The sequence below is a fragment of the Taudactylus pleione genome, unplaced genomic scaffold (genome assembly GCF_031769625.1).
Source record: "Taudactylus pleione unplaced genomic scaffold, aTauple2 ptg000317l, whole genome shotgun sequence".
In the NCBI taxonomy this organism is placed as follows: domain Eukaryota; kingdom Metazoa; phylum Chordata; class Amphibia; order Anura; family Myobatrachidae; genus Taudactylus; species Taudactylus pleione.
In genome coordinates, this window is record NW_028284718.1 from 1435779 (window position 1) to 1449293 (window position 13515).

Here is a 13515-nt window from a genome sequence, read left to right on the forward strand (position 1 = left end):
CCCAAAACACTTGTCTTATCCATACACCCCCCCCCCCCCCCCCAAAATACCTACCACACTACTTTAACCCCATTTTCCCAACACCTTTTACATGTCGTTCCCAAAAATTACATGTAATTATTAGGGGGAATTAAGTTAAATATAAAAAAAATTTTTTGCCTTACTCATTGGGGAGGGGGAAAGTGTCCAAGGGGTTCTAAACCAAGTCCCCACATTTTTAGCCCAAAATAGGGGTTTTGCTAATTATTTCACCTGCTCTGAGATGGCGAAAACTATTCGCCGCTTTTGTGCAAATTTTGAATGTGCGAAAAGCCGCAGCTAATAGGATAGCATGATACGCATGTTTGGCGAAAAGTTTGCACAAGTTTAAACATTTCACCAAAACTTGGCTTTTCGCGGCTAATTGAATCCGTCGCTTAATCTTCCAAGGCTGTACAGAGTCAGACATACGCAGTGAGGACAGACTCGCTGCCACAAAACAACCCATGCTAAATGCTCCCACTGCAAGCTGGACAGAGAGGGTTTCACAGGAAATTGCAGCCTGGGTAAGTGTAGGGACACCTCGACCCAGCGAATGTCAAGTTCAGTATGCTGGTCATTTTGTAAATTTGGTAATATGAAACAAATGCTAAGTGAAAGTGAGCATTTTGGAACATAAGGCTATTAAAAAAATATTTCTGAGTGGATATACTCAGCGTTGGGAAGTGCTGTATTAGTACCTAAGTGATTGGTCTCACCCACATACCAACCCTGATAATTGACTGTGGATACAGTTATTAATTATCTGGTTTAGACCCGTTAGTTTTAATTTCTTATTTCCACTTATTACAGCAATACGAAATTAAGTTTTGTTGGGATGTACCATTAAAAACATCCAGGGACAGGGGGTCCTATCAGAGCTTCGCAATCTGGAGCTTGGTAACTCTCATAAATATCAGCCCCCATAGAAACCTGTGGGGGCTGCTATTGCAATCGAACACAAGAAACAGCAGCAGATATCTCCAATATCTGCTGCAGTTCCTCCCTAAATATATTCACAGAAATCTTTACATTTGCGAACATCATATGGAAAATGTGATCAGTTGATAACAAATTTCCTTTGATAAATAGACCCCTAAGCAAGAAGCCATCTGATAAAGTGTCTGCTTGTAGCAGGGCCATGGCCAAGTGTAAAGGTGCCCACAGACATAGCGATGTGCTCACGATCACACGATGTGTATGATTTCCCCTGTAACTCTCCCCGGCAGTCGTGGTCACGATTTGGTCAAGAAACCTGCCAATTTGACACACGATCTTGCGATGTATCTGATCGTACACATCATGCGATCATGCATGATACATAGTGAGTATAAAAAAAAAATTCACAAGAGCCTCTTCACAATTGGTGGTAAATTTAATTAATCATAACAATGGGAGTGGCTAGCTAGGGGGTATAAAAAGCAGGAGCCATTTTAAACCTGTGCACGTTCTACTCTGCTACTAGTGAGGCTAGATGTATACCTGCTGAACCCCATTGCTACTGTGCTCTTCATATTTGGCTTGCCTTTTACAAAGTTTCTTCTACCTACATGTGTGTGCTACCTGCATTCTATCCTGTTCCTGAATTCTGTGCTGATGGATCCCTATCGGTTTAGAGTGTTGGTCGCCCAAGCTGGGGTCAATATGATCCAGGAGAGGGCCCAGCGAAGGAGGAGAAGAACATGCTGGACCAAGGACTGGCTGCAGCAAAGGGATACTCGCTCTCACATGTCCCTGCTGATTGGAGATCAAGGATAACAACCCGGAGGACTACCGCAACTACCTGCGCATGGATGATGCCACTTTCCAGGAGTTGCTACATCTGGTGACCCCCCCACATCCGGAGGCAAGACACAAGGTGGCGGAGGGCAATCCCTGCTGAAGAGAGGCTGGTGGCTACCCTGAGGTACCTAGCTACAGGAAGGTCATTTGAAGACCTGAAGTTTGGGACACTCATCTCACCTCAGTCATTGGGCGGCATCCTTCCGGAGACCTGCAAGGCTATCGTTAAAGTGCTGCAGTACCGGTATTGCAAGGTAAGGGAAAAAAAAAACACACTACACATTTGTTTCTTCTCAAAGAAAATAGTTTATTTTTTTTGTAGTTTTTTTTTTTTTTTTTTATTGAACTCTTTATCATAACTGTGACAGCCAATAAGCCAGCACTAACAAGACTGTGCTTCATAGCAGTCATTAACATGTGTGGCAACAACACTACATAGTAGTTAATTAAATATTAATATTTTTTAAAAAAAAAAATTTTTTGAAACTTATAAAAACTGACCAGGCACTGTGGCAAGAACACTGCTCTGCACTGTTTCAAGAACAATTGTTATGTTTTTTTTTTTATTTAAACTCTTTATTGTAAGACAGCCAGTTAGGCTGCATAAACCAGACTGTGCACTGAACTGTAGGCAATAACATAATTTTTAGTTATTTTTTATACAGAAAATCAACATGTATATACATTGTACAAAACAGCATTATCACCAAATTTTATCAATCCCTATAGGTAGCCAGCTGTATGTTGTACGGTGGATCAAACACCAGATTGAACAGGCCAATACACACATGGCACAAGCGCAGATTGTGGCCCCGGCTTCCAGCAATCTGCTTGCACCATGTGTGTAGTGACCTTGTCCAATTAGTGTCATCACCACCGTATAGCATACAGCCAGCACCTATTGGAAGTGATAAAATTTGGTGACAGTACAGGCAAGAAGAAGAAAAATAAAATAAATATTCAGAGTAACGTGGCAAATCTTCCTCTGACTCAAGTAGAGCATTATAAATGGTATGGCTTGGGGTGCTGGGTGGGGGAGTAATCTCCAACTGGGCTGGGGGGGGGCCTGACATAGGTGTTTGGGGCAGGCGAATAAAGCAGTGGGTCAGCAATATAGGTGGAGTCAATTTTCTGTTGCAAATTTCTGTTGAGTGACCTACTTAAAAGGTCATAGGTGAGCGTTTGGAAATTTTTACTTGTTACCTCATCCATTTTTGTAATTTGACTATTAATGTGTAGTAAAATTGTTGATATCATACGGCGGTTTATGAAGGATTTTTTCAGCTTGCTGGAGAAAAAAGTCCTTCTGTTGAGTGTGCTGCTGCTGTCTACCCTGTTTTTTTTTTTTGGGGTGGTAGCGATGAAGATGATGGTCCTGGTAGAATGGGTGTGTCCACTGGGGTCAAATTATCCCCTTTGCTGTCCCCGAGCAGACTTGGGTCCAGTGTGGAGGACATATCAGGCTCTTGGGTGGGAGTCTATATAGGAAAAGAAAAACAATATTATAGTCATGTTTTAACACATTTTTTACTATTTTTCCAGTTTCCTAACACCGTGGAGGAGTGGAAGAGCATCGCTGAAGAGTTTGAACAACGTTGAAATTTCCCTAACTGCGGACGAGCCATCAATATAAAACACATCCGGATCAACCCACCTGCCAACACCGGATCATATTACTACAACTATAAAGGCTTCTTCAGCATCGTTCTCATGGCAGAGGTGAATGCCAACTACAAATTTTTGTGTTTGGATGTTGGCAAGAATGGCCGTGCTTCAGATGGTGGGTCCTTTAAACAGACTGCTTTCTACCAGAGACTCTCACCAACAAAACCCTCAACTTGCCGTCACTGGACGAGAGAAAGCACGGCCTAAATTACGTTTTCGTCGCAGACTAGGCTTTTGCATTACATGAACATGTGATGAAGCCATTTGCACAGAGGGGCCTGACCAGAGAGAAGAGTATCTACAATAATCGTCTATCACGGGCACGGCGCATTGTGGAAAATGCGTTTGGAATACTCAGCAACCGGTTCCGCATTTTCCACGCCAACATAAACCTACGCGTGGAGAAGATAGTCTGGGTCGTGCTGTGTGCTGCATAACTTTCTGCGAAGGAAAACTACACAGCGAGGACAAGTCACAGCTAGACCAGAAGATGTAGGACCTCCAGAGGACATTGCCCAGTTTACATCTTTGTCTGCACCACCTATTTCTACAACATCGACAGCACGTGCCAAAGAAGTGAGGGATGAGTATATGGCCTATTTCAACGGACCAGGTGCGGTACCATGGCAGGAGGACTGTCTGTGAGATAAATGACTATATTGGACAATTGGGATTGAACTACAAAAACAATAAAATGTTTTTGTTTATGAAGTGTCTCTACTTACCAAAACTTCCTCAGACAGTCCACTCACTTCTGCCGCCTCCTCTTTCTCCCTCTCGCTCGGCTATCAGGACAACTGACATGCGTTGTGGCTCCTGTTCACTAATGAAGCTGATCAGGTGATATTACCAGACTGTTGGCTGGTACAAGTCGTCGTTGCCTACTCCAGACTTTTTTGAATCGTCCACATTTTCTTTTCTTTTATGTAGATTGTACGCAGGTTCTGGATTTTTTTGTCTGACTGCTTTTAGGTCAGCATCCGCAATGAACTTTTGGTTTAGTCCAACAACACCCCCAAAGCTGCCAATTTCTGCGATTTGTTGTGGTACTGTCGACAGGATATCCGCCATATCTCTAGGAATCCCGTCACAAACTCCCGTTCACTATCGATAGACATTGCTAGGAAGAAAAAAAAATGACATTTTATTAATCTAGAAATGTGAATTGTTTTGTAAATTTTTAATGTATACTTCTACAGTTTTCCAGATTTTTTTGGTAAGTATTGTGATTTTTTTTTTCTGGTTTTTAATGTATTTTTTTGTATTTTAATGTTTTGGGTTTTTTTTTTAAATCAATTTAATGTGTTTTTAAAAGTATTGTAATATGTTTTTTACAGATTTTTAATGGTTTTTTTTTTGTATTTTAATGTTTTTTATTTTCAGGAATTTAAAGTGCTTTTAAAAGTATTGTAATATGTTTTTTATTTTATTGATGCAATGTATTTGTTTATGTTGTTGATATACATTTGTTTATATTGGTATATTCAACCATCATAAACAAATGTATCACAAGAACAAAACAAATTTAATATATGTATTTATATTATTTTAATGTGTTATTTTTTGTTGTAGAACTAAATGTTTTTGGCATTTTATTACATTTTTAGTGTTTGCTGATTTTGAAGGTATTTTTTAGGTTGTCCGTGACATTGGTGGCCAGTGATTGTCTAGGTGGGTGGCACACATTGGGGGGCAGTGGCAGGTTGATGCATGACCCAGCCACCGCCCACCTCATTCCGGCAGGCAGTGGCTGGGTCATGCATTTATAGGTGGGTGGCACACATTGGTGGGCAGTGGGGTTACATTTAATACGGTACCAATACTCACCAAAGTGCTGAAATCCAGACTTGTTGTGCAGGCTCTTGATTGTGCTTCCTTCTTCTTGCAATCACGATGCTGCACAAGATGACGTATGGGCGTGTGCAGGCTCCTGTCTGTCAAATTCCGCGATGTACGATGAATTGTACGATCGTGACTACAAAAGTACTCACGATCGACACCCATCTTGTCCCAGATTGGCAAATCTGCCCTAGAGCACAGCAGATCTGAAGGTGCGAGATACGACGAGCAGGGACGCACATCGGCATCGTGATCAAGAGTGGATACTCACGATTTGTCCATATTTTACAAGATTCGTCATCACGATTCATCGAAATCTGCCAAGTTGGTTGAAAAATTGCTATGTGTGTGGCCAGCTTAAGAGTAATGTATTAAAATCTTTTAATAGCTGGTTGCGCAACTTTAAATGGAAGAAGCATACTGTTTGTCAATTATGATAGCAAATACTGAATGTGGTACATTAACCAACTAGGGTAGGCTATTTGAAAGAAACTGTTGACCTGTTGATCTAGAAGGAAACCTCTTCGATATACCAACAAATGTCATTGAATCAAGTGGAACTTGAGAAGTACTGAAAATAGATTTGGAGAAATTGTGACCATATGTGGATTGAATTGTTAGTACATTTCTTTTCTATCAAGCATCTTTTTAAATCCTGTTTATAAGTTATTTGTGCTAATTGTTTTATAGAAATTTGTAAACCTGTGATGCATTTAAAATAAATTTTTTTGAACTGGTAACATACATCACCTGATGAGCAGGGTAAGGAGTATAAGCAAAGCTGGCCACACATCTAAAGCATGGTTGACTGGTTAGAATGAAAATCTTGAAATGTATGGCAGCAAACCACAATCTGCTGATTGCTCAAAATCATTTTCGGGCATTTGGAAGCAATTTACCGTTCAGACAAGTTGGTTAGTTCAAACTGATTTAACCAAGTTTTCTGACTGACCAATTTCGACTATTTACTGGCATTTGGAAGCATATTGACATTTGCTTCCGTACATTACCAAATTTTCTTTCCAGCCAGCCAACTCGTCTGTTTGGAATGGTGATATAGATGTGTGACCAGCTTAAGAGAGAGGTTTGTGCTTTATTCATTATCAATAAAGGCCATGTTCCCAAAATGGTACAGGTTTTTTCATGTGACTAGAAAATAAGATGTTTGATTTAAAGAATATATGGTTCCTACTAAGCAGTTTGGTCATGTTCCGTTTCCACCCAAAAATCACGTTAATATATTTAAATCCTTATGAAGTGTTCAGGTTTCTTAAAACAGAAATGGGAAATCTGTGTACTATATACAATGTGAAACGAAAAGTGAGATCAGTGCAACTTGTCAATGTTTAATTTTATTATGTTTAAATATGAGTTTGTATTCTGTGATAGTCACTCTTGCAAAACAATTGTAAACTGTTAGTTCCTCAGTTTATACTTTGAGGTTTTTAACGACTTTTGTGGTAAGTATACATTTTTATTTATATTCTAAAAAGAAATCTTGGAAAGTCATAATTCCTCATACATCCAATCTGGGGAGCACTGGAAGAGGTGACAATGGTTCCTCTTGTGGCAGAGGAGCTCACAAGCAGACCACCTGACTCTTTCCTTCCGCCCACTTCTGGTAGGTGCTTGCTTACTACTTTCGGAATGTCTGGTTTCAAGGAACCAGCGTCAGCATTTCCAGTGTCCCCCCAGATGGATTACGAGGAAAGGATTTTACCGTGAGTTCATAAAAAAAAAAAAAAAAAATCAATAAGATAATCCAATGTTTTATGTAATTTGTGCATTCAGTGGTATATTCTAATGGCTTGTCATACATGTACTGGTTAAACAGGTAAACATTACGTGTACTTTAGATGTTTTAATGGTACATTTTTAACCGTTTCCATTCACATTACATTAAAAAAGAGCTACTCTAATGGGGGCATAGGCTAGCACTTGAGAAGTAGGTCATGCTATGTTATTAATCTTTAAACACACCATTAATTTGTAAATAAAATGGTGGAAATGAGCCCAAAAGAAAGCATTTATAATAAAAAAATTTAATGCGGTTTCAGGTTTTAGAAGATTAAAATCACATTAATAGTGGAAGATTGTGTGTGAGCTACCCCATATTTATTCATCTATTCTGTTTATTTAGAGAGCAGATATATAGCAGTTAGTGTATTTCTTTGTATGAGAATCCTACCTAGTCACTGCCTAGTTCTCATACTAACACTATACTAAAGCAATGTTTTTATGATTACACTAAGCAAATCTACGAATTGTCTTGGCATGTAGACCTCGAAAAGGAGCAGAGCTATGCTCAAAAGTCAGCAGATGTGGCACGGGTTTATTGTCTCGATTTTTGCATGTCTAATTGTTGGGAGGTATGCAGTTACTATTCAGAAGTCTAATTATAGCTGAGCTGTGTACTGAATGAAGACCGGGATACCAAACTGTTAAATCCTTATGGTAAATTAGTAGCTGGAAATATATGGTGGTTGTCATTGGGGTTCAAAAAAATTATTGTTATAGTGCTTTTATTTTCTTATAAACACTATGTATGGTTCATTAAATGTATTATATTACAGGGAGTAAATTTATATGTTAAAAACCTGGATGATGGCATTGATGATGACAGGCTCAGGAAGGAATTTTCTCCATATGGTACCATTACCAGTGCAAAGGTATATAATGTATATACATTAAGGTTTGGTATATGCTTGATTTTATACAATATAATGAAATAATTAAAATGTGTTAAGTGGAAAGTAAATGTGACTTTCGATCATTGAAAATCAACATCTTTTACATGTATATTTATAGTAACTCTCTGCCTTGCACATAACCGTACACTGCATTCTTTATTATTAGCGTATGACTTATTTTTACAACCCTAAGGTGCACAGAGGATGTTTTGATATTTTAATAGGTTAAATAATGCTTGCTCAGGGCTTGTATTTGGCTAGTTTGTCCATAAGTGAACGTTACTGTACTTCACTATCTTTTAGCTACACTGTTCTTTGAGAACACATCAATTTTCTTTCTTACCCACGAATACTCTTATACGTGATGTCAAGATTCTTCTACCTTACTTTTCACAGTTCATTACGAGAAACACTTACATTTCCATGTTATAGGGGTATTCAATATGGAGCGAAAACGCAGTTTCTGCGAGGTTTTCGCTCGGATGACGTCATTTTCGCCGGTTTTACTTTTACACAGTATTCAATTTGAAAACTTTTCGCCAGTGCGAACAGTATATTGCATTCAACCCTGCGAAAAAGTATCACCAAGGAATGGGTGGCGAAAAAAAGTGCAGAACTGGGGTTTTGGGGTGCAACATTTTGGAAACCACCCTGCAACCTTCAGACAGTCCCCCAAAGGTAAACTGTGTAAAAAAAATTAAAAAAAATACCTCAGAGGACCCCAAAAAAAGCACTTCCATTTTGGGGGTGAAAAAAAAAATTGGGGGGTACAAAGTTAAAAACTAGCGAACTACAATCTAGGTGTTCCAGGTGTTTTTTTCATTGCAGATGTTTGCGGCAGGTGGATTTTTCACGTTTTTTAAAACTTCACTTTAGCAACTTTTAAATATGCTCACCCCCATTTTGAAGTACCCCAGATTTGCTGGGACTACTTATTTTCTGCAAAAAAACTTCTAAATTCTATTCTTCACCACCTTCCCAAATCCCCAAAATAGCAGCTATTGAGCCCGTTTAAAGACCCCAAAAACCTTCAGCAGGGCTAATCGGGGGTATCCAGAGTGATCCCCCATGTCAGAGCATCTTTTTGGGGGTGTTAGGGTCATTTCCCCAAAAATCATCGAAGTTTTAGCTGATTTCACATTCGCCGGGTGCCGTTTTCGACGATTTCATATTGAATACAGGTATAATCGGGGGCGCGCCCGATACTTTTTCACCGGCTAAAGCTCCGATGTGCGGCGAATACTTCGACCCGCATAGACGGCGAAGTTTTCGTTTCATATTGAATTCCCCTGTTAGTGTGTTTGCTACTGGTATATTTACATTAATCTTATCTCTATCTTAATTAGTTGTAAAATGATTGGTCATTCTCATTTATTTGAAAGCCACTACAAAACTCTGCAGAGTTGGACAGTGGTTATAGCAAATGATTTATAGCAAGACAAGTCTATTACAAGGCTGAAGAAGATGGTGGTATGAGACAGGTAGAAGGGGCCATGCTCGTTTAAAGCTTTGGGTGGGATAGGACTATGGCAATGGAGGTTGAATAATGGAAGTTGAGTAATTTGCAAAAGTAGCATAGGCTCTTAGCTGAAAAGTTCTCCATGTGCCTAATTTAGGGAATCAAAGCACATTTCCTTTTATTCTTAGTCATGAGTAAAATAATGTACAGTAACTAAAAAAAATCTGCAACATTTAACAATTTAGCTAGTGATTAAAGAAGCTGCCTACTTCCACCAATACAGCTAATCCAGAAAATCAAATGTAGGACCGTATTCAATTAGCATAGAAAACGGCCATTTTTTTTTGCCAAAAAACAGGCAAATGGGAACAGGCGAAAAAAATGTCTCCATTCCAGACCAGGAGAAAAAATGCAAAATCCCTTTTCTTGGCTAAAAATGTGGGGTTTTCTTTCAGAATCTTTTGAAAACCCCCCTAATAAGTTACTGGAAAATAACCCCGTAAGTTGCATAATTTGGCGGGAAAAAAAAATCATTGAAAATGGTTTTAACATATAGGGTCTGATATTTTTCAGGGTATGGATGCGTCAAGTGTTTTAAACATCGCACGCAGTCGCAGCACCCGGTTTTTTAAACTTTTTTTAAAATTGTGTTTTTACGACACGAAGCTATACTTGCACCCATTTTAACGTACCCCCAATTTACGTGCAACAGTGATTTTCTGGAAAAAAATAGCTTTCTATCCTTTTTTTTTTATTATTTTTTCAATGTTTTTTTTTTTTTTTTTTGCCCAAAATTTGCGCGGTAATTTTTCGCCAAAATACTCAACTTACAATTTTTTTTCCTGGTAATGTATCATTAGGGGGCCCCCCAAAAGATTCTGAAAGAAATCCCCACATTTTTAGCCAAAATAATGATTTTGCATTAATTTCTCCTGTCTGGGATGGAGAAAACTTCTCCAGTTGTTTTTCACCTGTTGCCGTTTTCACCTGTTTTTGGTGAAAATGTCACCGGTTTTTTGTTTTTTTGTGCGAAAACGTCCGTTTTTGACAATGGCGAAAAAAAACGTCAGTTTTCACCGCTAATTGAATACGGCCCGTTGTGTCCAAATATACTGTGTGCAAAATGCTCACATGAATCCCATCTTTTTTTTGGTTTATATAATACTTTATTTTGAGCGGTCAATCACAAAAAACCCAGACAGATAAACAGGCCGTGTTACATACAGAGAAAGATAAATAGAATAAATGTCAAATGTCACAGCGTGATCTGGTCCAAAATGGAAACTGGAAATGAAGAGAACACGTATAATAATTATTATTAGACACAAAAGTGACCAAATTTTTAAGTTAATAAGAACTAAGAAAACAACAGTCACAATACAGTTATAGTACAGACCAGTCTTTGGGGAGATTTGTAGTGTTGGAAGAAGTAGTTCAAGATGAGAGAAACTCCGCCCATGGGTTCCCATGAGTGTTCAGCGGTCCGGAGTAGAGAGGCGCGGAAGTCTGCATTCGGTAGAGAGCAAGGGAGCCCAAACTTAAGTGAAAACGTGGCTCCTATGATGAAGATAAGTTATCTCCCCCATAGCAGCTACATGCCAAATCTGGCGTTTAAGTGCAGAAAGACTGGGTGGGGGGAGTAGTTTTCCAGTTGAGGGCTACCAGGGACTTGGTCGCTGACAGGGCATGCGTGAGTAGTTTTTTGGTGAATTTATCAAGATCTGGTGGGGGTAGCATAACAAGAATACCCAGGTATCCTTTGTTACCGGAGATTGCAAGAGAGAATTCAAGAGACCATAATCCAAATCCCAAAAGAGGATAATATTCGGGTATGTCCACCAGATATGTAGAATACTGCCCCGGTGGCAACAGCCCCACCAACAGTCAGGCAATGAAGAGGTGAGCATTTTTTGAAGTCTTACGTAGGTGTAAGTACCATTGGTAATAAATTTCATACTAGGTTATTTTAATTTTAGTAGAAATGGAACATTTAGTGATCTCCTGTCTCACTTCTTCCCATGTCTCCGCATCTTAGATGGGGTCCAAGATTCTTTTCCCATTCAGCCTCATGAAATCTCGGGGAGGGCAGGGCCACATCAAGGAAGACTGAATAAAGTGGGGAGATCAGGCCTTTTGTTAGGGGACGATGTTTACACATGTATTGAAAAGGTGTAAGGTCGCTAAGTATTGAGGTAGGGGGAAGGGAGTGCAAGAAGTAAGGCAACCATGGAGAATTGAGAGAGAAAACGGCAAAATATTCTTGCCATTAATTCCATATCTTTGAAGTACTCCATGGCCGCTGACTAATTGCCCTCCCAAAATTTCTTTGTGTTTCAGGTAAAAATATACTATAGACAAAAAAAAGACAGACATTGAGGGGGTAAGCCACCAAATATAGGACCGGCTTGTAGGCGTCAGTTTGAGTTAACCCTGTCTCTACCTAGTAAGAATGGCATTCAGCCCATGAGTAAAGCTAGTTACACACTATAAGATTTACCAAACTGTGGAAATGACTAGACAGATTTTGATGTCCAAGATGATCCCGAAAACGGCTGATGTACAACGTACGCACTACACAATAATCGTTTTGTTCGAAATGATCCCTTTGATTTCAAATAGTCTCCTCTTCGTAGGGGAATGCTTATTAACAAACATTGGCCGAGGTTTGTACACAATGCGTTTTATGAACGATACCAAAACAATGTAAACAACATAGCGGGAGCTGATCCTCCTGGTTTTGGACCGACCTTCGGGCCCTGGTGGAGCGTGTACACACTAAGTGACTGTGCCAATAGCCCAATATCTATCAGGTTGGCCCAAAAATGGTATAGTACAGTGTTGGCTAACCTTGACACTCCAGCTGTTGTGGAACTATATATCCCAGCATGCCCTAATAGCAAAACTGTAGCAGTGCATGCTGGGTTATGTAGTTCCATAACAGCTGGAGTGTCAAGGTTAGCCAACACTGGTATAGTATGTACCTATCTTAAGGCTGCCGTGGATTACTTCAAACAATCAAAATTACTTGAGTACAGACACTCTGGTATGCCAATAATTTGTGTCCTTATAAGCTCTTCATGCTGCCTTGAACTCAAATGAAAGATAATGGCAATTAGGCTAATTGTTATGATCCTCTTGTCGGTTCCTATCGTCTATTATGTTCAGGAAAAAGTGTTGTCATCCTGGGAAAACCTAGCTTTGTTCCTAAATGTAATCTTATTACAGTTTGTATTTTAATTAGTAACTCATTTAGTTTTGAAGTTATTGGCATCTACAACAGATTTATATTTTTATTTCAACCTTAGGTAATGACAGATGGAGGACACAGCAAAGGGTTTGGTTTTGTGTGTTTTTCTTCTCCAGAGGAGGCTACTAAAGCTGTTACAGAGATGAATGGAAGGATAGTTAGTACAAAGCCACTATATGTAGCACTTGCACAACGAAAGGAGGAAAGAAAGGCAATTCTTACCAACCAGTACATGCAGAGATTGGCATCAGTAAGGACTTTGCCCGGACCTCTTCTTGGTCAGTTCCAACAGCCTGGAAGCTACTTCTTACCTGCTATGCCACAGGTAAGCACATCTTTGCTAATGCCAGAACCTTGGCAACCTGTTCCAAACAATTTCAGCATTGCTTTAAAGAATAGGGGATGTAGTCAAAGGGTTGACAGTAACAATGTCGACAGTCAATGTCAATGTAATGTCTACATTGTCAGAATGTCGATATTGGGGTTAGGCTGTGGAGGGGGAGGTTAGGGTTAGGCACTAAAGGTATGGGAAGGTGTTAGGGATAGAAATACTTACCGGAATGCCAGAGAATCAAAGCCTCTGACCCGGAAGTGGAGCCACTGCATTCATCACGAGCAGATAAGTCACCGCTGGGCCGCCTGGTCAAAATGTTATCATTCTAACATGTCGACTTGCTCAACATTGTCATTATTGACATAGTGATGTTCAACATTTCGTACTCAACACCTCTTGTATACTTTATTTTATGTATTAAAATATTATACTTCCATAAGGTCTTTTTTACCTACCATTAAATACTACCAAGTTTTTATAA

The 13515-nt window shown here is 39.4% G+C and overlaps 1 protein-coding gene across 3 annotated transcripts in view; it reads left to right on the forward strand.

Moving 5' to 3' along the window:
- The window catches only part of PABPC1L (poly(A) binding protein cytoplasmic 1 like), a 164253-nt gene that overhangs the window by 65208 nt on the left and 85530 nt on the right, over positions 1-13515 (forward strand). For all 3 annotated transcript variants that reach the window (XM_088442779.1, XM_088442778.1, XM_088442780.1), the window contains 2 exons: positions 7878-7973; positions 12759-13025. In XM_088442779.1, coding sequence (XP_088298905.1) covers positions 7878-7973; positions 12759-13025 — 363 coding nt within the window. The remainder of the gene's footprint in view (positions 1-7877; positions 7974-12758; positions 13026-13515) is intronic.